The sequence below is a fragment of the Ascaphus truei genome, chromosome 9 (genome assembly GCF_040206685.1).
Source record: "Ascaphus truei isolate aAscTru1 chromosome 9, aAscTru1.hap1, whole genome shotgun sequence".
NCBI lineage: Eukaryota > Metazoa > Chordata > Amphibia > Anura > Ascaphidae > Ascaphus > Ascaphus truei.
Genome location: NC_134491.1, coordinates 51,965,425 through 51,992,430, shown reverse-complemented (window position 1 = coordinate 51,992,430; position 27,006 = coordinate 51,965,425). Strand labels below are relative to the sequence as shown.

General features: G+C 41.7%; 1 protein-coding gene across 2 annotated transcripts in view; it reads right to left on the bottom strand.

Moving 5' to 3' along the window:
• Positions 1-27,006, bottom strand: part of MNAT1 (MNAT1 component of CDK activating kinase) — a 100,372-nt gene that overhangs the window by 54,037 nt on the left and 19,329 nt on the right. For both annotated transcript variants that reach the window (XM_075614838.1, XM_075614837.1), the window contains exons 2-5: positions 7,329-7,481; positions 6,185-6,258; positions 5,307-5,410; positions 4,338-4,478 (exon numbers count right to left, since the gene is read on the bottom strand). In XM_075614838.1, the coding sequence (XP_075470953.1) occupies positions 4,338-4,478; positions 5,307-5,410; positions 6,185-6,258; positions 7,329-7,481 (472 nt within the window). The remainder of the gene's footprint in view (positions 1-4,337; positions 4,479-5,306; positions 5,411-6,184; positions 6,259-7,328; positions 7,482-27,006) is intronic.

The window sequence follows — 27,006 nt, the reverse complement described above, 5'->3', positions numbered from 1 at the left end:
ATATATTTCAGGACCACCAAGGGAGGGGGCAGGAAACGAGAGGCCGTCTCACAACATCTTCATTGTCCTGATTCATTAATGCGCAAAAGCTTTTTATATGCTACAGTGGAGCCTGCTGGATCGGTTAATTCTGAAATGGATAGAACCGCAAAAAAGGAGAAATTGTCCATGTACTATTTATATCGTGTAAATAAATAAGCTGCCTTTTTAGCTAATGCACGTTAAAGCAATTAAAAGTTACAAATGCTATGATCAGATGTAATAGTGCATGATATGCATTATATTCTAATATATGTGCTTTTGTAGATACTTTTAATACATGCTCATTTCTGACAGTTCATTATATTTGAGCGCACGCACGCACGCACGCACGCACGCACACACGCACACACACACACACACACACACACACACACTTTAAGAAGTGAAGGAATGGTGGGTATCAATGTAATATGTACGGCCAAATCACATACATATCAATAAACTATGATGAATATTGAAAAGGTACAGAGTGCTGTCACCTCAATAATTTAGTTCATGGTTTTTGCAGAAAACCTGACAAAACAGCAAATTAATTAACTTTCCTAGTTATTTATGAGTGTGCTCAATTTGAGCTTTTACACAAACATGTTATCTGAAAACAATGTGAATAAATGTTACCTGGTCACATTTTTTTAAAGGCGGATATAAAGGTGCGACCCGATACAGGTACTAGTCGCATTTCTTTAAAGGCCGATATAAAGGTGCGACCCGATACAGGTACTAGTCGCATTTCTTTAAAGGCGGATATAAAGGTGCGACCCGATACAGGTACTAGTCGCATTTCTTTAAAGGCGGATATAAAGGTGCGACCCGATACGGGTACTAGTCGCATTTCTTTAAAGGCGGATATAAAGGTGCGACCCGATACGGGTACTAGTCGCATTTCTTTAAAGGCGGATATAAAGGTGCAACCCGATACAGGTACTAGTCGCATTTCTTTAAAGGCCGATATAAAGGTGCGACCCGATACGGGTACTAGTCGCATTTCTTTAAAGGCGGATATAAAGGTGCGACCCGATACAGGTACTAGTCGCATTTCTTTAAAGGCGGATATAAAGGTGCGACCCGATACGGGTACTAGTCGCATTTCTTTAAAGGCGGATATAAAGGTGCGACCCGATACGGGTACTAGTCGCATTTCTTTAAAGGCGGATATAAAGGTGCAACCCGATACAGGTACTAGTCGCATTTCTTTAAAGGCCGATATAAAGGTGCGACCCGATACGGGTACTAGTCGCATTTCTTTAAAGGCGGATATAAAGGTGCGACCCGATACAGGTACTAGTCGCATTTCTTTAAAGGCGGATATAAAGGTGCGACCCGATACGGGTACTAGTCGCATTTCTTTAAAGGCGGATATAAAGGTGCGACCCGATACATGTACTAGTCGCATTTCTTTAAAGGCGGATATAAAGGTGCGACCCGATACAGGTACTAGTCGCATTTCTTTAAAGGCGGATATAAAGGTGCGACCCGATACAGGTACTAGTCGCATTTCTTTAAAGGCCGATATAAAGGTGCGACCCGATACGGGTACTAGTCGCATTTCTTTAAAGGCGGATATAAATGTGCGACCCGATACAGGTACTAGTCGCATTTCTTTAAAGGCCGATATAAAGGTGCGACCTGATACAGGTACTAGTCGCATTTCTTTAAAGGCGGATATAAAGGTGCGACCCGATACAGGTACTAGTCGCATTTCTTTAAAGGCCGATATAAAGGTGCGACCCGATACGGGTACTAGTCGCATTTCTTTAAAGGCGGATATAAAGGTGCGACCCGATACGGGTACTAGTCGCATTTCTTTAAAGGCCGATATAAAGGTGCGACCCGATACGGGTACTAGTCGCATTTCTTTAAAGGCGGATATAAAGGTGCGACCCGATACAGGTACTAGTCGCATTTCTTTAAAGGCGGATATAAAGGTGCGACCCGATACGGGTACTAGTCGCATTTCTTTAAAGGCGGATATAAAGGTGCGACCCGATACGGGTACTAGTCGCATTTCTTTAAAGGCCGATATAAAGGCGCGACCCGATACGGGTACTAGTCGCATTTCTTTAAAGGCCGATATAAAGGCGCGACCCGATACAGGTACTAGTCGCATTTCTTTAAAGGCGGATATAAAGGCGCGACCCGATACAGGTACTAGTCGCATTTCTTTAAAGGCGGATATAAAGGTGCGACCCGATACGGGTACTAGTCGCATTTCTTTAAAGGCCGATATAAAGGTGCGACCCGATACGGGTACTAGTCGCATTTCTTTAAAGGCCGATATAAAGGCGCGACCCGATACGGGTACTAGTCGCATTTCTTTAAAGGCCGATATAAAGGCGCGACCCGATACAGGTACTAGTCGCATTTCTTTAAAGGCCGATATAAAGGCGCGACCCGATACAGGTACTAGTCGCATTTCTTTAAAGGCGGATATAAAGGTGCGACCCGATACAGGTACTAGTCACATTTTTTTAAAGGCGGATATAAAGGTGCGACCCGATACAGGTACTAGTCGCATTTCTTTAAAGGCCGATATAAAGGTGCGACCCGATACGGGTACTAGTCGCATTTCTTTAAAGGCGGATATAAAGGTGCGACCCGATACAGGTACTAGTCGCATTTCTTTAAAGGCGGATATAAAGGTGCGACCCGATACAGGTACTAGTCGCATTTCTTTAAAGGCCGATATAAAGGTGCGACCCGATACAGGTACTAGTCGCATTTCTTTAAAGGCGGATATAAAGGTGCGACCCGATACGGGTACTAGTCGCATTTCTTTAAAGGCCGATATAAAGGTGCGACCCGATACGGGTACTAGTCGCATTTCTTTAAAGGCCGATATAAAGGTGCGACCCGATACGGGTACTAGTCGCATTTCTTTAAAGGCGGATATAAAGGTGCGACCCGATACGGGTACTAGTCGCATTTCTTTAAAGGCCGATATAAAGGTGCGACCCGATACAGGTACTAGTCGCATTTCTTTAAAGGCCGATATAAAGGTGCGACCCGATACGGGTACTAGTCGCATTTCTTTAAAGGCGGATATAAAGGTGCGACCCGATACAGGTACTAGTCGCATTTCTTTAAAGGCGGATATAAAGGTGCGACCCGATACGGGTACTAGTCGCATTTCTTTAAAGGCGGATATAAAGGTGCGACCCGATACGGGTACTAGTCGCATTTCTTTAAAGGCCGATATAAAGGTGCGACCCGATACGGGTACTAGTCGCATTTCTTTAAAGGCCGATATAAAGGTGCGACCCGATACGGGTACTAGTCGCATTTCTTTAAAGGCGGATATAAAGGTGCGACCCGATACGGGTACTAGTCGCATTTCTTTAAAGGCCGATATAAAGGTGCGACCCGATACGGGTACTAGTCGCATTTCTTTAAAGGCGGATATAAAGGTGCGACCCGATACGGGTACTAGTCGCATTTCTTTAAAGGCCGATATAAAGGTGCGACCCGATACGGGTACTAGTCGCATTTCTTTAAAGGCGGATATAAAGGTGCAACCCGATACAGGTACTAGTCGCATTTCTTTAAAGGCGGATATAAAGGTGCGACCCGATACGGGTACTAGTCGCATTTCTTTAAAGGCGGATATAAAGGTGCGACCCGATACAGGTACTAGTCGCATTTCTTTAAAGGCGGATATAAAGGTGCGACCCGATACGGGTACTAGTCGCATTTCTTTAAAGGCGGATATAAAGGTGCGACCCGATACGGGTACTAGTCGCATTTCTTTAAAGGCGGATATAAAGGTGCGACCCGATACAGGTACTAGTCGCATTTCTTTAAAGGCGGATATAAAGGTGCGACCCGATACGGGTACTAGTCGCATTTCTTTAAAGGCGGATATAAAGGTGCGACCCGATACGGGTACTAGTCGCATTTCTTTAAAGGCGGATATAAAGGTGCGACCCGATACAGGTACTAGTCGAATTTCTTTAAAGGCGGATATAAAGGTGCGACCCGATACGGGTACTAGTCGCATTTCTTTAAAGGCGGATATAAAGGTGCGACCCGATACAGGTACTAGTCGCATTTCTTTAAAGGCGGATATAAAGGTGCGACCCGATACAGGTACTAGTCGCATTTCTTTAAAGGCGGATATAAAGGTGCGACCCGATACGGGTACTAGTCGCATTTCTTTAAAGGCGGATATAAAGGTGCGACCCGATACGGGTACTAGTCGCATTTCTTTAAAGGCGGATATAAAGGTGCGACCCGATACGGGTACTAGTCGCATTTCTTTAAAGGCGGATATAAAGGTGCGACCCGATACGGGTACGTACCAGCTGATCCAGGAGATCCTGCTTATTCTTTTTTTTCATGATCTGCTGAAGCTGTTCTTCTTTCTGCAGAAATACCCGTCTCTGTTCATTCTCGTGTCGCTCAAATTCTAACGCTTCCACCAACTCTTCCTGTTCCCTGGTCTATGAAAAATACATACAAACAGGAGGAGGGTTTTATCCTGGATTTGTAGTCAAAATCGTTTAGTATATTCTCACGGTTACACTTCAGATACCTAGGAACACGTGTACTTCAAATACTTTTTCTCGAGTGCTCTTTATGTAAACGTGGATATAAAGTCACTACATGGGATATAGGCATCAGAATAATGTCGCCACCAGTTAATATATTCCTACGAAGTCACACGGATGTCATCTTGCAACAGCCCAACTCTTTACATAACAGGGCTTACAGGGAAGTAGCCTGAACCATAGATTGTAAGCTCTTCGGGGCAGGGATTCCCTTTCCTAATGTTACGGTCATATCTGAACTGCTTATTTCCATCATTTGTTATAGTATTATGTCACCTGGAAGGCGCTAGATAAAGGAATACATACCATGTTCATTTCAACTCCCCCTTACTTCTAAAGTACCTTCAGTACCGTTCTGTAACACGGCTAAATGTATTGTAGCTCTCATAACATTGTTAAGTTGTTATGAAGTATGACAAAATGGAAACAAAAGATTAGCAAATCACATTCATAACTTCAAACATTAATAGCATGTCCTTGTATCGCGCTGCTAATTGTACGCAGCACTTTACAGAGACATTTTGCAGACACAGGTCCCTGCCCCATGAAGCTTACAATCTATGTTTTTGGTGCCTGAGGCACAGGGAGATAAAGTGACTTGCCCAAGGTCACAAGGAGCCAGAATTGAACCAGGTTCCCCTGCTTCAAACTCAGTGCCAGTCAGTGTCTTTACGCACTGAGCCGCTCCATCTCACTAAACATTATGAATTAAACACTAACCAGTTTGACTTTGTTTCTTTGGATCGTTTCTTTGTTTTCCTTCTGGTACATCTCCATTTTTCGCTTGGTGTTGTCGAGATCCACATTGTTAGTCATGTTATATACTGCGAGAGAGCAAGGGAGCAAAAAAGGAAGTTGGAAGCATTAAACACAACATTCAATTGTCAACACTGCTAATTCAATCACAGCACCAAAGTGAACTAATAATAATCATATGTTTGATGGGTTCATTTGTTCTTGCTAGAAAGTAATTGTGATACCCTCATTGATTTAAACTCTGATTTTATATAGCACCAATCATGTATATACATATAAAACTTTAGCGACCAGTGTGTAAATCCATTACTTGAGTCCTATATAAACATGACAAGCCAAAAAATACAATACTGTACTGTAGTAGGGAGGAGGGAGAGTAGACACAGAGAGAGAGACAGAGAGACAGACAGAGACACAAGGCAGAGAGCCCCCAGTGCAGAAGCTTCCTAGCTCCTTTCAGCAATCCATATACTAATGCACTTTGTTGCTTTTCTCCTTCAACGCGATACATCCGGATGTATCCAAAAAGTAACAAACTCTACAACAGATTGCAGTGGAGGTTACAAGAAAGATGGAAGAATTCGACTGAGCCACCTGTGCTGAAGCAGGGATATCATAAAACCTGACCTGTTGGTAGCTCATGAGGACTGGAGTTTACTACCCCTACTCCAGGTGTCGGAAATCATTATGTCACTTTTCGCACGATAACCCGACGTGTAATAATGTATTTTTCTGTTAACCATTTATTTCTCAGTCGTTTGATGCCATCAGGAGAAATCATTGTTTTGATAGCATCATCCAAGCTTTTTTTCTTCTCATTATTATTATTAATAATTACAAACCTATTTCTTCAATTTCTTCCAAGAAATCATTGTAGATCTTCAGAGAAGGAAAGTCTTCTTCACGTTTATTGTATCTACCAATAAAGATAAAAATAAAACATTTCATTCTCTGTGCAATGTAGCAACATAAAGATTTATGCAACAGAAATTCCTTCTATATGCAAATTATTCTGTATAGGTCTATAGAGATTAAAATGATTTGGGCTTGAATGGTCTGACTCTGAGGGACAGCAGGATTAGGATACAATAGGATTCTAGCTTTGGCAAAATCAAGAAGTCAAATGGAAATGTGAGTATCATGGTAGTGCCAGGCAAGGAATGAACCGCAAAACCTATAAAATAGCAACAAACCCCATTTCTACACAATTTCCTTTCCTAAAGGAGCATCTTCACTCGTCACACAATTCTTGGTTTACAGAACTAGAAAACGGGTCCCTCGGTACGAACTGTGCTATCTGCCCAGAGATAGCGTATTTTCTTAATGTGCCAATGTCTCTTGTTCCTCTTGGAAAATCAATGTGGCTGCCATCCAAAACGACACTACTCCAGGCCAATAGGAAGCCACGATGTCAGAGCATGACAGGGCAGCTTCCTATAGGACAACCCAGACAGCCACCTTTGATTTCAATAGCGTATTTAAAAAAAAGTCAATATCTTTGTGTAACTAAAGGGGGTTCCCAGAGCTAGGAATAACGAATTTCAGCTCTGGGGGAGTCACCTATTTCAGATAAAAATGTTTAACATATATATTTTATTTTTTTTCAAAAACAGGGGGGAATTCCACTTTGCAAAACACCCTAATGCAGAAACTGCACATTGAATGTCCACTTTGCATAGAAATGCCTTTTTTAAATCAATGCTCCACGCTCACCCTCCGCCCACCTGTAGTTCCTGAACAAGAGGATGTCCTATTGTACAACGCTACACCTGGAGACTCTCCACTTCAAGACTATTTTTAATTTTGAACAAAGGGACGGGTGTCCTTTAGGGTCACCTGGGCCTTGCCTGTAAGCCAAAGAGGAGCAGTAATGTCATAGGACAGAAATACCATGTGGTTGCCCTGACCTTACAAAGGCCATTTTGTTCCGGCCGCCTACTAAGAAGAACTTGCGACACAGTAAGTGGGGGGAAGGCAAAAACTCACATTTTTAAAACTTTCTTCCGAATGTCCACTTCCTTGTCTATTGTAGGGTCATCAAAGAGCTGGATTCTGAAGTTGCTTTTTCGGAGTGGAGTCGCACACTCCTGGCAGGAACCAGCACCCCTCACAAAGAGCAATTCCACACAGCTTTCACATCTAGGAAGAGCAGAGAAACATCACGCTACTGTGGATCCCTCAGAACAGGGTTTCACAGCCTTTCCTCCCACCCAGAGGGTCCCCTTATTGAGACGCTCCAGTTCCTGGGGTCCCCATCTTCTTATCCGTTTAAAAAAAAAATGTGCCAAGTTCAAATAAAATTGGATAGAAACTGGAAGAAAAATAAAAAAAAGTACCTACAGTAATTACAGTGTTATCACAATTAACTGTAAAATTCAGTTTCTGTTATTTTAAATGTAATGCAAAATCTTTCATCAGCAATAAATTCATAACGTATTGCAGCATTTGGGTTGATGTGCGAGCTCACATTTGTTTTTTTGTTTTATTTCAAAGGTTACCCTTCATGCGGTTTTTTTAAGTTTATTTTTTTTTTAACACTATTGAAGCATTGCTCCCCCCCCCGGGGCTGAACCCCATTAATGTCAGCTCCAGGGACCCCCTGCTTCCCGAGATACAGATCTCCAAAGGGGGTGCCATAATCTCGGCAAAGTTTAAAGCTCCCGCGTAACGTGGGCCAATAGGGAGCAGAACCCGATGACGTCACGGCTTCCTATTGAAACTCCGACGCGTGATCCCCCGTAGCCTTGCGGAGCCGGCACCCTCTACCAAGGTATCTACGGACACGGGGTGCCAACAGCTGAAATGAATGGGGTTCTATGTTTAAAAAAATTACAAATTGCAAATTGCTAGCTTAGATTGCCTCTATTAGGCACTATTAATCTCAGGCACTATTGGGTTACACGGCGCCCTGGTTGACAAACACTACCTTAGAACATTACTAAACAACTGTAAAATTGGACAAACGTAGCTTCAACCAGGCATGAACAAGTCTACAAGAGCCACCATGAAATTAAAAAGCAGTTCTTTTCTGTACTTGACAGCAAAAACCTCTATTTATATTTGTTAGGAGCCCCTAGGCACTTGGCTCTTGCGGCCACCTCCCTTCCTTCTTCAGAACCACTGCGTCATACGTCACCAACGTGGCATCGCCATGGTAACGCAACATAAATATGTCATTTGATGCCTCGACATCGCATTGCCATGGCAACGAGACGCCGTGTGATGTGACGCTGGTGACGTCCGAGGTGTCATTTGACGCTTCGGTTCAGAAGGAGAAGGAAGGCGGCCACAACAGCCTAGTGACTTCCCATCAGGCCCAAGAGCACGGCAAAAGTATATGGGGGCGGACATTTTTGCCGCCCCAGGCCCGGGCTTAACGGGAAATCCGCCACTGGTTGTGAGTCATTTAGAAAGAAAAAAAAATCAACATGTTCAATGTATTTAGCAAACATAAATGAAAAATAGATGAGAGAGACAGACACACACACACACACACACACACACACACACAATGAAACCTTTCCAACATCAGATGTTTAACCATTATGTCCCAAGATAAGTGTAACAGACAAAAGCCACAAATCCGAATCCTTTTTACTTCTCTATGGGGACAGTACAGTACAATACTGTATGCCCGAGTGAAGATTACCAAATTAAAAAAAAAAAAAAAAAAAAAAAATCGCATATTCTACGTTTTTCACATCTATATAAAAGCCCAAAAGAATACAGTTCTAATGTGGTTGTTTTATTGTTTTGATTTATCTTTCCATTAGTGGTTCTGTATCATGGCAAAAACTAATAGGGAGGGGGAGTCAAACAGATGGGATGGTAACTTCTATTCAGCTTTCTACACAAAAGACTGTTTTTTTTCTTCCTTACTAAGAATAATTTTCAGCTTTAGAGAGAAAGATGAATTCGGAACTGCGATTCCATGCAAGAAATGTTCCTTGTTTTGTATACATACTGAACACAAATGCCGGGACTTATGAATCTCCTATTAAAGGTACCAGAGCTCGATCCAGCCTTGCCACAGATTTTAATGCCAGTTATCCCCGAATGAGCTCCGATGTCCCTTATCGGAGCTTTGCGAATTGCCCCCCTTTTTCCGTCACTATGTTTTTGTACATTAATTCACAACCTATGGGACTTGTGCTTGGGTCAAGTACTCTCACATATGGGTCGTCAGGAACTTTGCATCCTTTTAGTTGCTGCTAAGGGAATCAATTCAAGAAAAATCGGATGAGTTTACACCAATGTAAATATGCATATGAGGGAAACACAGATGACGAATATCAGAATAAAAAGACATTTATTCCATGATGATTATTTATAAAAAATGTTTTACCAGGAAGTAATACATTGAGAGATACCTCTCGTTTTCAAGTATGTCCTGGGCACAGAGTTATAAAAAAACACATGGTTACATTAAAAGAACAGGGGTTATACAGTGAATTCACAGACATTTCATAGGAGAGATAGATTTGGAAAATTGGGTACAGGGGATAAAGGGCATGAGTTTCAGATAGAAAAAGAGCAGCTTTAACATCACTTTAACATCAACCAACATCAGCGAACGGCAGCAAACAGTTCACACCCTTTGGCTGCCCTTCGGCTGCGCCAAAGGCTGTGCGCCTTTGGGGCAAAGCAGATGCACAGTGGGGTGGGTGGCTGAGATGCAATGCAGCTGTGAACAAAAGCTCTTTTTGTCCTCATGGCTCATTGTAATGATAATGATTTGATTGCTAATAAGCATAAATATGTATTTCTTAGCTGAGTTATACTGTTGTACATTACCTACCTAACATAGTATCGCGGCCATGAGCTACTGCCTTCAGAAGGACAGGGGAACTCCGTGTTTGTTTCAGATCTCATTCCTTTATGATGTGGTTCGACCACATCTGGTCCCAAAGCTTTACGTCACTAAATGATTTCACAACATACAAGACCCCCACTGCTTCTGTATTCCAAACATTGCCAACTCATATTGAGGAACCCAAGAAATCATCTCTATGGTATGTTTTATTTGAAGTGGTTTGGTCATCACACAAAAGGATAATGAATCTAACAAATTTTAGCAAAAGGATTTTTTTTTTTTTAATAAATGGGTGTTCTTCTTGTATCACTTGCATGATCCACGTATCTGCCAGCACCGATGGGCATATTCCGGAGTAAAACCACTTCATAAATAATAATTAGTCACTATTTGATTGTAAATTCTCAAAAGCCTTTCTTCAAGAAATATCCAAAGAAAATTCAACAAATTGCTTTCTAGGTTGTATCACCCTTAAAAAGCCCATCACAAACCTCTATCTATGTTTGCTTGTTAAACCACTCTCAATCCTTCTGCAGAACTGTTATGGAAGGCCATTAGTTCTCCACAAAACAAAGAAGGAAGAAAAAAACCCTGCCCAAACCTTACAGTACATGGGGGCATGGGGGTGGGCCATAAACCACTGTAGCAACCATGTCTATTTTAGAGGCGTGTATTTTTTATTTTTGCATTTTATGACAACAAAAACATACCTCTTTAAATCTAAGACTTGTAGTAAACATAGAATATATATATATTACTCGGATGGTGCCACAGTATGCCAATCTGTTCTGCGCAAAACTGGAAAGTGACTTTCTTTCCACCTGTCACTTGAAACCCTTTACATACCTTCGCTACATCGATGACATCCCCCTGATTTGGACCTCTGGCGAACAGGACCTCCTACAGTTCTATGACAACTTCAATACGTTCCACCCGACCATCAACCTCAAACTCACCCATTCCCCGGATGAAGTACATTTCCTAGACACCACCATTACCATAAAGAACAACCAACTACAGACCTCTGTATACCGCAAACCTACAGACAGAGCCAGCTATTTGAGGGACAACAGCTTCCACCCGACACACACCAAACATGCAACCATCTACAGTCAAGCCATACGATACAACCGGATATGCTCCGACACAGCAGACAGAGACCAGCGGATTAAAGCCTTGAAATCAGACTTTATAAACCGTGGATATAACCACAGAATTGTAGACCAGCAAATTCATAAAGCCACCAGAATACCAAGAAGTGATCTCCTTGAATACAAACAGAAGGAGATAAGCGACAGGGTACCTTTGGTGGTCACATATAACCCACACCTAGGAGCCCTACGCAAGATCGCAAGGAAACTACAACCCATCCTCCAGGAAGATAAAAGACTGCAACAGGTCTTCCCTGAAGCACCCTTATTATCATACAGACAACCCCATAATCTCAAGAATATTATGGTGAGGAGTAAAGTATTCAGCAGTACAACTGAATGCGGGACGAAACCATGCCAGGACCCAAGAGGCAAAACCTGCGCAATGCTCTACACAGCGGACACAATACAAATACCACACAGGAATCGGGAATACAAAATCAGAGGAAGGTTCACCTGTTCCTCCAGCAATGTCGTGTACCTCATCATGTGCATGAAATGCCCAGGGGGCTGCTACTACATATGTGAGACAGGGCAGGGGCTAAACAAGAGAATGAACCTGCATCGCCACAGCATCACACGCGGAACAAGAGACAGTCCTGTTGGCGAACATTTCTCTGACTCTGGCCATAAGATGAACGATCTGAGGGTTGCCATACTCAAAGGTAATCTTAAAACACCTAAAGAGAGATGGTTGCATGAATACAAATTTATGCAACTGTTCGGGACACTTAGCAGTGGCCTAAACAGAGATCAAAATTTTATGAGTCATTACTGACACAAGTGAACTCTCTTCCCATGAGCGCTATAGGCCATGTCTGTACATACTGTGCTATATGTATGCACACACAGCTGTCTCTCACACATACTAATACTCCTTGTTTTTCCATCCCTATACACCAATAGGGACCACTAACTATCCACACACTTTTAGTTGTGCTACATACTCTGACATTTCCACACCCACCCACACCATTTATATCCACTCCCACTCCACACACACCTTTTGTATAGCACTGTATATACTGTGGGCTCTCCATTCATTTTCATTCACACTGATGCACATACACACTCTTTCATCACTTGCTTTCAGGAACCTTTTGACACCTCTAGCCATAAAACACATCCACACCGGGGGAAGGACTAGCACAGATAACATTCCAAGAGACACTGTTTATAGTATACCTTTTGCTTGCTTCATTCATTGTAACATCGCCGGAAGAAGAGATCAGTGTATCTCGAAAGCTCGCACAAATAAAAGCATTTCGTTAGCCACAGAACGGTATCATCTATTTATTTTTTGATTATTGAAGCTCGGCTAACACGGTACTGATACCTCTACATATACATATACATATGCACGTATAATTCTTTTATGGATGGATAGATAGATAGATAGATAGATAGATAGATAGATAGATAGATAGATAGATAGATAGATAGATAGATAGATAGATAGATAGATAGATAGATAGATAATTACCCATTGTAACAAACTATAAATTATGCAGTGTTCATTCTAGGTCAGCAACATTTATTGGGGAAATCAGATTAGCCCTACCGCAGAAACAGGAAACTATTTTATAGAAATGTGTTAAGTACATGTAACCTCACAGCAAGGACCGTATCAGCTCCAAACTCCATTTTTAAAAACTGGAACCGTGTTCAGAAAGTCAGAACCGCTTCATGTCCTACAAAAAGCCCCCATCGCACAGACTCGGGTACACAGTAGCTCAATTCTGAAGACTGTTAGCTGTATACAGTATTAGTATCTCGAAGGCACATTGGGATTAGGTTACCACCCAAAACAATAACTCTGCCATTGTTTCCCCAAGGCATTAAAAATTATTAGGGAAAGACTTTGCTTTAACTTTACTCCTACTAATAAATGAGAAAGGAACCATAATAAGCAGTCTGAATTTGAGGGACCAAGAAAACAGATACAGACAGAGACAGGACAGACAGAGACAGGACAGACAGACAGGACAGAGACAGGACCGACAGGACAGAGACAGGACCGACAGGACAGAGACAGGACCGACAGGACAGAGACAGGACCGACAGGACAGAGACAGGACCGACAGGACAGACAGGACAGACAGAGACAGGATTGACAGAGACAGGACAGACAGAGACAGGACAGACAGAGACAGGACAGACAGAGACAGGACAGACAGAGACAGGACAGACAGAGACAGGACAGACAGAGACAGGACAGACAGAGACAGGACAGACAGAGACAGGACAGACAGAGACAGGACAGACAGAGACAGGACAGACAGAGACAGGACAGACAGAGACAGGACAGACAGAGACAGGACAGACAGAGACAGGACAGACAGAGACAGGACAGACATATTCCTGTTCCAGATTATTAAACAGCATATGGTTTTAAAAAGAGGCAATCCATGCAGTTTTTCCCCCATTTTTTTATTCCAGGTTTGAAGCAGGGGGTCACCGGAGCTGAACCCCATTAATTGCAGCTAATCGACCCCCTGCTTCCGGAGATACTTACCTCCGTGGTGGGTGCCGGTAGCCACTGCAGGGTTCACATTATGGCTGATTTTCAAAGCTCCTGCACTCTGTGGGCCAATAGGAAGCTGTGACATCACAGCAGGTTGCAGCTTCCTATTGGCCAATGTGACCCGGGGGGGGTGGGTTAAACGGCAGAGATATTAGCCCGCGCGACATGTAAACCACCATTATGTTAGGCACACATTTTCTCTGCCTACATAGAGATACCAGCACCCTATGGGAGGCAAGTATCTCCGGAACCATGGGGGTCACAGGAGCTGAAATTAACAGGGTTCAGCTCCGGAGACCCCTCGCTTCAATTCTGAATTAAAAATAAATAAATTATGATGCCATGGTTTGCTCCTTTAAAACGTTAATAATAGTTTGCTCAATTTTACATAGATATCCCTAATGCTCTAACCTGCTGCATTATACTGGTTTAAGTGAAGAATTACCAACCCAATCAAGGACAGTTTTGTGTACACTTATGAGGTGAAATGATAGAGATTCTTCGGACCATGCACCGCGGGTAGTTGGTTTACCATTGCCACCAAGTTGTTCATTACTTCTACTTTAAATAGATCGGATCCTGCAGTCTGCTCATTTTCAATGTCTATGAAATTGTTCTTCTCTGCGACTTCTAGGACATGGTGGCTGAGTGTGGACATATTTAGTGTGAATTACCACAACTTGAAAAATGCAATACTGTATAGTAAAACCTTTACAAATGCATCACCAAGAATGGCAAATTAAATCTCATTTTTATACAGCCTCTAGGTCAGGGGTAGCCCACTCCAGACCTCAAGAGCTACCAATGTGTCCGTTTTTCAGGATATCCCTACTTCAGCACAAGCTGAGCCTCTGATTGAGCCACCCGTGCTGAAGCAGGGATATCCGGAAAACCTGAAACATTGGTAGCTCTTGAGGCCTGGAGTTGGACACCCATACTCTGTAGCAGGGGATCGCAAACTTTCCCTACTGCATGCTGTCTCCCCCACCCCCTCCCTTACCCTGGCGTCAAATGACGGTGCAGGGTCATGTGACATCACGACCCCACGGAGTCATTTGACGCCACAACGCGCCGCTGGAAGCCAAGGTAAGGACATTACAGAGGCCTCGCGCGGTCCCCCGGCATTTCATTTAAATGAATTGGGGAAGAGAGCGGAACCTCTGTAACTGCCATGCCCGCCCCCCCTGGAAAATCTCACGCCCCCCAGTTTGCGCACCCCTGTTGTATAGCACAGACATGGAACAAACAGTCCCCCACCACTGACGCAAGGTGAATCTAAAATCTCGTGTGTTCTCCAAATGGATAAACTCACAACACTCTTACGTGATCCATTCATTAAATCCTAAACAAACAATCTGGGCCTCCTGCAAGGCTGACATAAAAGGAGGGCCTAACGTCAATACAGACATGCTCCACTACTTTATATTCACCGTGACTTGGCAATTTTTGTTTCTCTCTTAACATATCTTGAACTCTTAAATTATAAATGATTTACCAACTACATCAACATACCTTTTGCTTTACTACATACCTCCCTGCACCTCATCTCTCTACACCCCCCTACCCCCCAAAAAAGCAGATCATAACAAATAGCCACAGCTACAGGAGTCACTCAGCAGGAGCAAGATCAATTTGCAGATGTTGTGAACTCTCTGTAGTGCACAATTATAGAAATTAGCTTAAATCATCCAAGTTCCTCTTGGGGTAGTGTCACCTAAACACCGTTTCCAGAGGATTTTCGGTAGCTCCATTGATTACAAACTTTCAGGCACTTAAGCTATTCACAAGCTGAGCCTGACTAAATGTGGTCATTGAGAAGCAGAGCAATCCCTTCCCAATTGTTCTTCACAAGAGCTTAAAAGGACTCATGCTCTTTTCAAAAGTAGTATACATAAAAAGTAAATAGCATGCGAGTGCAGCTTGCATAACCGTGCCAGTTACAGCCGGTCTTTACAAGCTGTTCAAAAAAACACAACTCCAATACCACCTTCCTATATCCAAAATAGAATCACAGCACGGTGAAGCCAAACATATACAGTACATGTACGCTCTGCAGTGGTCAGTGGCTTCAAAAAGTAGTGGTACTGTGCACGATTTCAAAAGGTTGTACTGTACATGTATTAAACATTGGGGCAGGCATTATGTATGCTGTATGAATAGAAAGGGGGGACAGGCTTTCTAAAACAAATGCCCTTTTTTTAAGGTATATGTAATTGTACATTCGTAAAGAACATTAAAAAATTCCTATTACCAAAAACCTGTGGGTCCCCAAATATATGCAATTAATTTAACTACATAATCCAAATATTTGTGTTTTTTTATAATGGTTTTGGAAATGTCAATCCTGTGTTTGATAAAGTACTCAAGGTTAGTTTAATCGCTGTTCATCTATGAAATACTGTAGTTTAAAGTTTAAACTACTATTCACCCTCCTGCAATAACAGATCTGACTGGTACCATGCCCAGTAACACGTGACTTGGGTTATTGGCAGCAGAGAGGACACTTTGTTACAGATTCTACTTTGTAAATGAAATTACCACCCAGATTTTAAATTAGTTCTCTTCTACAGAAAGTGTACAAACTATACCAAGCCATAATCTGTTTCAAATGTAATATCGTCAGCTACATGCAATCTAGACAAAATGCATCCACAGCCACTTACTGGAACTTACTGCTGAAGTAACCACACCAAAGACTGGTGCATGTAAGAGTCATGCAGGGGAACATTACACTGTACAGCAGGGATCTTACACTGGGGCCCCCAGGCCAAAGGGCCTTTATGTGGCCCTTAGACTCTGCTCCAGATATTTTCGTTCTAGTTGCTTAGGCAGTTAAGTGCAATTTTGCACACAAACACACTTGAAAAGGTAATGTAAATACAGGCATACCCCGCATTAACGTACGCAATGGGACCGGAGCATGTATGTAAAGCGAAAATGTACTTAAAGTGAAGCACTACCTTTTTTCCACTTATCGATGCATGTACTGTACTGCAATTGTCATATACGTGCATAACTGATGTAAATAACGCATTTGTAACAGGCTCTATAGTCTCCCCGCTTGCGCACAGCTTCGGTACAGGTAGGGAGCCGGTATTGCTGTTCAGGACGTGCTGACAGGCGCATGCGTGAGCTGCTGTTTGCCTATTAAGCGATATGTACTTACTCGCGAGTGTACTTAAAGTGAGTGTCCTTAAACCGGGGTATGCCTGTAGTGTGTGTGTGTGTGTGTGTGTGTCTGTGTGTGTCTGTGTGTGTGTGTGTGTCTGTGTGTGTGTGTCTGTGTCTGTGTCTGTGTGTGTGTGTGTGTGTGTGTGTGTGTGTGTGTGTGTGTGTGTCTGTGTGTGTGTCTGTGTGTGTGTGTGTGTGTGTGTGTGTGTGTGTGTGTGTGTGTGTGTGTGTGTGTGTGTGTGTGTGTGTGTGTGTGTGTGTGTGTGTGTGTGGTGTGTGGTGTGTGTGTGTCTGTGTGTGTGTGTGTCTGTGTGTGTGTGTGTCTGTGTGTGTGTGTCTGTGTGTGTGTGTGTGTGTGTGTGTGTGTGTGTGTGTGTGTGTGTGTGTGTGTGTGTGTGTGTGTGTGTGTGTGTGTGTGTGTGTGTGTGTGTGTGTGTGTGTCTGTCTGTGTACAATATACTGTATTGTGACATGGTTGAAGAACTTAGTTCTATGGAAAGAAAAGAATGAGCAATAATACAAATGATACTCAAATATAATGAACGGTCAGAAGAGAGCATGTATTAAGAGTATGTAGAAAAGCACAGATATTAGAATATAATGCATATCATGCACTAGTACATTTGATCATAGCATTTGTAGCTTTTATTTGCTTTAACGTGCATTAGCTAAAAAGGCAGCTTATTTACAGGCATACCCCGCATTAACGTACGCAATGGGACCGGAGCATGTATGTAAAGCGAAAATGTACTTAAAGTGAAGCACTACCTTTTTCCACTTACCGATGCATGTACTGTACTGCAATCGTCATATACATGCATAACTGATGTAAATAACGCATTTGTAACAGGCTCTATAGTCTCCCCGCTTGCGCACAGCTTCGGTACAGGTAGGGAGCCGGTATTGCTGTTCAGGACGTGCTGATAGGCGCATGCGTGAGCTGCCGTTTGCCTATTGGGCGATACGTACTTACTCGCGAGTGTACTTAAAGTGAGTGTACTTAAAGCGGGGTATGCCTGTATTGACACGATATAAATAGTACATGGACAATTTCTCCTTTTTGCGGTTCTATCCATTTCAGAATTAACCGATCCAGCAGGCTCCACTGTAGCATATAAAAAGCCTGTGTGTGTGTGTGTCTCACGTTAGAAACTTGCTTGCAAAATGCTGAAATAGAATATTTTGTTCTTTAAATATACCTAAAATGACAATATAAGAAGCTTGTGGCCCTTCTACGCAAAGGTTTTCTGATGCGTCCCCTTTGGAGAACTAGTTGGAGAAACCTGCTGTACAGTCGCAGCAGGCGCAGCAGCAGCAGCAGCTGCGGGCAGCAACGGGCAGCAGCGGGCAGCAGCAGCAGCAGCAGCCCCCGTGTACAACTGTATCCAATGGAACAAGAGACAAGGATAGACAGTATCGCCCTCTGCACGACACCGAAAACGAACAGAGAAAATGATACCAGTTGCTTTGTTCCTGAGGCCATGCCGTGATCTCTAGTTGAGCTGATGGAAGCCTCGTCTCTAAACGGTGGAAAGTACTAAAGACCACAGCAGTACAAACGTCTCAGTTTTCCTCGTGCTTTGCGATTTGTTGCAGTGGTACAAATCAGATTAGCATTATTTAAAAAACATGTTCATCATGCACTCTCAGGAGACAAGATGCACTTTACGCCAGGGGTCGGTCCCCCCACCCCCAACAGGTCAGGTTTTCAGGATATCCCAGCTTCAGCACAGGTGGCTCAATCAGAGGCTCAGTCAAAGACTGAGCCTCTGATTGAGCCACCTGTGCTGAAGCTGGGATATCCTGAAAACCTGATCTGTTGGGGACTGAAGCTGAGCACCCCTGTCTTAGGTTACCCACAGGGAACATACCTCTGTAAGCACAAAATATCATACACTACATTACTGTTCCCACATTTACCACAAAAACATCCACCTTATCAGGAGAACATTATTTAGACCAAGACAATTCCCCTATTAATTCATTTAGAGAGCAAAAGAACAGCAAATTACGTTTGCAAGCAGTTCTACTCCAAAGCAGAGAGGGTGGGTGCCGGTTCCAAGAGCAAACGACCAATTTTTCCGGTGCCTCTTCTATACTGGAACATTATTATAATGCAATTATGTTCATTTATCTGCGTACAGTGTGTAGGTGGGTGGACATTTGGTTAAGAAGTGCATTTTGACTTAAATGGTTCAATATTTGTTTCCTGTAAAGATGTCCTTTAATTTCCTTTTCATCCAAGACACAAATCTTTATTGCTCTCCCAGATTACTGCAATTAACCTGCTGCATTCTTTCCTTCATTAGGTCTGAGCCTCTAAAGAAAGCAGGATGCAGTGTATGTCCCATTATATTCATCCTTGGGCTTGCAGCTTAACACCATAGCTAATTAAACTTAGATTTTGAAGCATGTAAATTAAAAATGGCAGAAAAGTATTTAAATAACAGAGCGCTTTTACTTTTTTCAGAAAATATGCACGAAATCAAATAAATGACACTCTTGTATCAAAATATACAGCAAAAGAAAAGCAATATATTTGTGCACCAGTAATCAAGGTGACCTCCTCACCCCGCATACAGTAAGCAAAATAGGAGCAGCACACAGGTGTAGACAAGGGGCTCCAGTCCTCAAGAGCTACCAACAGGCCAGGTTTTCAGGATACCCGTTTCAGCCAGGTGGCTAAATCGAAGACCAAGCCACCTGTGCTGAAGCAGGGATATCCTGAACACCTGACCGGTTGGTAGCGCTTGAGGACTGGGAGTTGGCTACCCCTGGTGTACACCGTATAAACTCCCAGCTCAAACAGAAATGCTGCCCATGTGGCTGCAAACCATAGACTACCAATACATTGTTTATCTTTGCTGTATAGTGTATAGTCTCTCTCAGGGGGGCGCAAACTTTTTTCCCTGCGCCCCCCTGCCGGGGGTCACCGCACCCCCGCGCCCACCCTCACCTTGGCTCAGGCGTCACGTTGTTATGACCTCGCGGCGTCATTTGACGTCACGTTGCCATGGTGACGCGTGTAAAGCCAAGGTAAGTAAAAGGTTTACAGAGGCCCTGCAGCTCCCACGGCACTTAATTTAAGTGCCTTCGGGAAGGGTGCGGGGCCTCTGTAAACCGCGCGCCCCCCCCCCCCCGCAGGCAGTCGCGCACCCCCCCCCCCCGCAGGCAGTCGCGCCCCCCAGTTTGCGCACTGCTGGTCTATCTAAACCAGTGTGCCTCTGTACAGTTTACAGGAACGCCACCATTTATACCACACTTGTAAAAGTGACTAAAACAACAACTGCCACAATGCAAAAATAATAATTACAATGCAATGTGTTTTAAGACCCCAAAGCAATGAAGGGTTTAAAATAGTTCCACTATGGGAACGTGCTCAATATCTGCCATAAAGATGCATTCAATTACAAATAAAAACATTTACAGTAGTGTAATAATGCTGGAAACAACGTTTGGCTACTCAAAATGAAGACCAAGCTCTTCCCAACATTAGTGATGGGAGATCTACAATTTATTTTTGTTTAATTTCCACAACTAGAATTTACAAATATGGTTAAATACAGAAACGCAGACAATATAAACTTGGCTGAGTCTTGCAGAGTTACGCCTCAATTATACCAGAAACCGCAGAGCGATCCGGTGACGTCATCGTAGCGGCGCTGCATGTGCACACGCAGAAGCGATTTGTAGCACTACTGCAGGGAGACATGGCCAGATCATTTCTCTCTCTATATACATACCCAGTTTTGATTTCATATACATATATGTATATGATCATTTCTCTCTCTATATACATACCCAGATCATTTTCTCTCTATATACATACCCAGATCATTTCTCTCTCTATATACATACGTGTGTGTGTGATTTTTTTGTTAAAGGTGCCCTGTGATTGGCCGTGCAAATCACGTGATGCGGCCGTCGCCTGTGAAAAACAAAATCTCAAATCTCTTGATGAAACAGAAGCTTTGCAGAACATCGCTGCGCTACCATCACGATTGTTATGTGCGCTTTCATTGCATTTTATTGTTTTGTTTGGAAGCTGCGCGGCATCGCGCGCAATTTCTGGTATAATCACGGCCTTGCAGTAGATATCGCCATCTTAACCATCACAAAAAAAACCTTGGAGAGGTTAAAATTACATTTAGAAGGAGCTGGGAGAGGTGCAAGGAATGTTGCATTTGAGTTGGGTTAAGTAAATGGAGATCAGGCCCCAGAGAACAGACACTATGCTGCCAGGTTGTGGATCCATGTGGGAGGATAGCCCTAAGGAAGAAACCCGAGTGGGGCTGAAAGCATTTTTGGATGCTGCATGACGTAGCAGGTCAGGAGGTCTGGGTGCCCCATTACGTAGTAATTATGTCAATGGGCTCGTTTGCTAGAGGGAGATCGCGATCATCGATGAACGAGAGCTAAATGGAAGAGGAGACTCTTCCATTCAAGTTAGTGATGTCACGATCATGTTTTCTCTCCAGAGAAAGAATTGCGACATGCCAAAAGGGATATGGCACACAAAAGTATCTCTTCTACTTTACTTTTATTCATCACTAAAGTCTTTATTTCTGGGACACAATGGTAAGACCAATAAAGAGACGCCTGGGTATGGTTTCCATTGCTGGAAGTTATTCTATGAGGTTCAATGAAAGCTGTAACAGAGAGGTGGTGTGAGCTGGGTTGCAGATCAGACAAACCACGTCAGTCATTGAAGGATTTGAAACATTTCTACTCCATGAACCACTAACACTATTCCCATCACAAAAGGATCTAGCTAGTCAAGAGCTCCGTCAGTAATATGGCTAAGGGAACGGTAAAAATGGCTCGATCTGGGCTATTTTCTGACCATTCGGATTTAAATGTAACTTAATGCTACCTCAGGGTGATTTAAAAACGACACAGGGAACATTATTTAGAAGAAATGTTTTCATAGTTATCCTTATTAAATTTGAGTTGCCAGTTTGTTTGTTTATTATTTAGGCATACATTATGCAAATAGCTTCTTTTCATGTAACTTCCACCTTTGAATGCAAATAACATGAAGTATTGAACTTGGAAGTGCCCACAGGAAATACTTTTGATTGACTGAAATATGCTTCTTTAAATCAATAATTTGCAGTTAGCATGAAAACGGTTGATTTTTGGTAGAATATTCTACTGGACGTACAATTGAATCAGGAAAAAGAAACGGTCACTCTGGAAGTCTGCATGTTTCTTGATAGATATAGATGTATTGCATTCAGCTGGTAGACGATCATATGCAGAAGTAGCAAGTCGCTCTGACCCAATGCTAATTTCCTACACAAGTGGATTCAATATAAGGTTTCTCTTTCCTACTTGTGGGAGACCCATGGTCAGATTGTAGCAGTGGAACGAGACACAACATTTAGACATGGATAATTTTGAATATTGCGAGTATGATATACCTGAAACGTAATGTACAGTATTTATCTTATGAAAGTAACAAGCCATAGTTATCCAACGGAGAAGCAGCTTTTAAAATAGAAATCAGGTCATGCTACCCAGCACAACACTATTTTTAACCCTGCTGCATACCAGGCCATCTTGCTGGAGATCATCTTGTGGAGGGTGTTTTTCTTACTACTGCCTCAAACTTTACTTTGCACATTTACTTTTTCGCCTGACCAATGTTTGATTCCAAGACAGCTCATTTGAGGCAACAAACCTCATTTTCTTTTAAAATAGCACTCCTGCATCCACTTTTTTTTTTTTTTTTACTATATGCACCATGCAAGTAGATTTAATAAGAAATAATTACCCAAGCTGCCGATCAATCGGCCAATATCATGCTCGTGGGACTATCGAAATGGCTGACTTCTCACGCTGTGCTGCAGTCTGTTAAATGCAGCAGCAGCTGCAATGTAACATTATATTACTAAGTACAACACATTATTGTTACAGCTTTGAGCTTGGCAATAAACAGTCTGCTGTTTGGAACACAGCAACAGATCTGTTTGTGATACTTTATTGCCAAAGGGCAGAGCTCAAACAAGAGTGTGAAAGAGCCCGTTTCAAAAGAGGAAGTGGGTGTGACGTTCTAAATGGTTGCTGTAGCAATCAAAAGGATGATCAATACATTAATGATTTTTTTTTTTAAATGGCATTAGGAGTTGAAAGAATAAATAAAATGAATGCAGTCAGTATTATCTAATACTACAAAACTGATTTAAAAAAAATAAAAATTTGATATAGAGATTGATATATATCATAGAATTTTGGATGTTTTGCTGCTTTAACGATTTTCCAGATTCTAATTTAGAAGCATAACATATTAAAAAAAAATACACAAAGGCCTATTTTGTGAAACAGATGGAATGGAGGCCATTTTTAAAGTGCTGAAATGCCTTCTGAATTGGGATACTGTATATATCCAGCGGACAGCAGAATACAACAGAAAGGAAAGGGTCGCTGCATAATGTATAAAAATGCTGGTGCAAATTGTTTTTGTATTTTGCAGCAGGGTATAGGGGGTTATACCTATACAGAAAAGGTCACAGAAGTTATATGTATATGTAAATGGCTTTAATGTATCCTGCTGCATTTTGATTTTTTCTACACTCAAATATTAAGATTCTGTACTCTTATTCTCCGGGCGTGCTGCCAGTGGACAGCTCCGTTTGAAGGTCCTGCACATTTAATATATAATGACATCAGATCACAAACTGGCTTTGGTGTCTTTCAGCAGCTTCGTGTCTCTGTAGCCCCACTTCTGTGTCTTAAGCGTCTGCTGGTTCAGCTGCTGAGCTTTGAAAAGTCCACGACTCAAGGGCACAGCAGCTGAACCTGCCCACCCCTCAGAGGCACAGACACGTACACTTCTGAAAGATGCTGAAGCCGCCAATATGGTTATATTAGTGACACTTCTGGCTCCAAGATGCCAATACATGTGATTCACTCCAGGGATAGTGGCAAGTGGAGAGTCTACTCTGTGAAGAACACAAGTGTCCTAATGAGCAGGGAGGAAACGGGCCCCCTTCGAAGAATAAAATAAATCCATGTGCTTTTTATTTGAAATCTGCTAGTCATCAATCTGGTTAACAAAAATGGGAATTGATACAGCATGATTGTAAGTCTTGCCCTTTGTATAGCAATACTCATTTGCCAATTTAATTTAAGTACTGAAGTATTTATTTCAATTATTTGCACCAGGAAGGATTAAACCTCATTCACAAAAGAGCATTTTATTAATGGGGAACATCTTAATGGTCCTCATTGGCACTTCTTATGTCAATGCTGTTAAACGTTCAACAATCTTAGAAGACTGCAACTGTACAAAGCACAGATACCAATTACAGTACTTCTCTGATCCAGCTGTGACCTCTAGCAGAAGGCCTGCCATCATGCTGCACAAATATGGTTTTCTATATAGGTTGCTTCCAGGAGAACAGGCCAGGTCACCAGATATTCAAATAGCCAGTGCTTGCATGTATGGAAATCAAATGCAAACAATTTGCTTAGACACATACACCTAGTGTGTTCTAAAAAAAAAAAAAAAAAATATATATATATATATATATATATATATATATATATATATATATATATATATATTTTGTAGTGGCTATTCAGCACATTGTAATGGCCTGTCTTAACTGAAGTAGTTACATTTAGAGTTTATGTACAATATGCCTAAAGTACTAAATAGGGTAAAAGGGATATGGAGATTCTATCCATTAAAACCCAACATGAAACGGTCATAGGCTTCTATAACAATTACAGTATGCAGTAAGTTAGGTCTCACCATAACTACCCTTAATCAGATTCATTGTACAATAGAAAGTCATGTCTATCATTTAATCATTCCAAGACACTGCAGAAATGCTTTAATCATCGTAACATAATTGAAAGAAAATCTTCTAAACATTTACATATGCAAACAGGAGACAGTCTGATCATATGATCATAAGTGAAATCATTACAGGGTCAAAAAAATCCATACAAAGGGCAATTAAGGTATTGACTAAGCAAGTTTACCAGCAGCTACTTTATTACACTTACAAAATATGTATGTGTGCGTAATATATATCTGTATATCATTTAGTGCAAGTCTTATTTGTGAATCATAATGCTCCAATGTATTCATGCCAAGTTACAACGGCAACAAAATATATTTAAAAAACAAAGTTTTTAGCCATCCACAAAGCTAGGGGGTTTATGCTAATCATAGTATTCATACACAAACAGTATAAATACAGATTCTGTGTTGAGTGAGATTGTCTTAGCAATTGCGCTTAAATGCCAATTAAATATTTATGCCCCATACCAGTTATGTTTGTTAGAAACAATAACAAAAATGAAATCCGCATTTGACTAATGCAGGCTATAATGTAAAAAGCACAGCTGACGAAAGGACTACATTTTGCATCCAACTAAACATGGAATTAGCTGTAGAAAAATGATAAGTGCAAAACTGAGATAAAATGCATTATTAGCCATCATTCAGTATTTATACATTTTCCGTTGTCCAACCAACATTACACTAACACATATTAAAGTATGTATGTTAATGTTGGCAAAAAAAAACAAAACACGAAAATAATATGTAGCCTATGCTTCGCTACATTCTAGAAAGTCGATTTGCACATTATATAACTAGAATATTATGAAATGTAACGTTTCTGAAAATATAAATGTCCTGTAAATTGAATAATTCAAATTCACCCTTCTATGGAACACTGAGAAAAAAATACATGTGCAACCATATGAGGCAGTTTTCATCTTGAGGTTCATATCAGGATAACACAACCTTTTTTTAATTATTATTTTTTAGCTAACCACACACTTTTCCGTATCTACATCAGCAGTGTATTGCATGAGCAGCTGAACAGATCAAAATCAGCAACAAAAAAATGTAAAATAAAGAATCCTGGTGGCTGATGCAGGAGGAGATAAAATTATGTTATCCAGGGTTTGCGTTTGATTTTTAATCAGGTTCATGAAACAACTATACACAAACTCCGGTCTATAACAATTTAACATCAGAACCACTGTGCCATTCACAACTGTGACTTTTTAAAAACAAATGAAACCCATTCTTAAAATATAGGGCCCACTGGTGGCATTTTGTAATTTGAGTTTTCTGCTTTGTGTAAATAAGAGAACATTGCTGTTAATAGAGAATAAGCACAATGATCATTACAGAATAAAAATAACACAATGCTCTGTCTTTTAGCCAAGGTTAAAATGAGGAGAAACTGACATAGATGGTGCTTTAATTTTCATATACGCTGCTGTCACATGCTTTCAGAAGCTCCTAAAATGTCACACGTAAATTGCATCTGCACCTGTATGGCTTGTCAACACTAATTCATCATCTGCTGTTCAGAGCGGGTCCTCTGCTGGAATTTGCTGAGGCGTACGGATTACTATGGTTTGGCCGGTGCTTGCGTCACAGTTTATTTGAGCTCAATAGTAATAACGTATTTCTATCCAGCAATAACTATATGCATAATGCTATGCACAGAAAGCATATGCTTAATGAAAAGGTCCTCAGGTAAAAAGCCAAGCACTGCTGAATGGAGCGGTTTTGTGCTATAACTGCATCCCCAAAGAGCCCATCTCACCGAATAAGTTGCGTTATGGATTACAGTCATAGGCACTTGGCGGTCGCTCGTTATTATGTTAAATGAAATATAAAATGACAGGGTAATACTAGTAAGAGGACAGGTAGTTGGCTATAAGATTTCTAGGGTTCTTTACAAAATGCAACAAACCATTACCTTGCACAAATACATGTAACAATACAAAAAAACTACTGTCAGAGTAACAATGTGCTCCATGTCACAGACCCAGCCAGTCCCAGTTTCACACCACTTATTCACTATAGTGACATGGGATAGGACATCCCTGGTCTTTGACATTGTGCCTGATAGAGGGGTCTGCATAACATTGTAGACCCCACTAGGATTAAGATGGATATTTAGCTCCTAGTGTATGTATAGAGGAAGATGTTGAAGCGCACAACCAATATATAACAATAATTGAGTG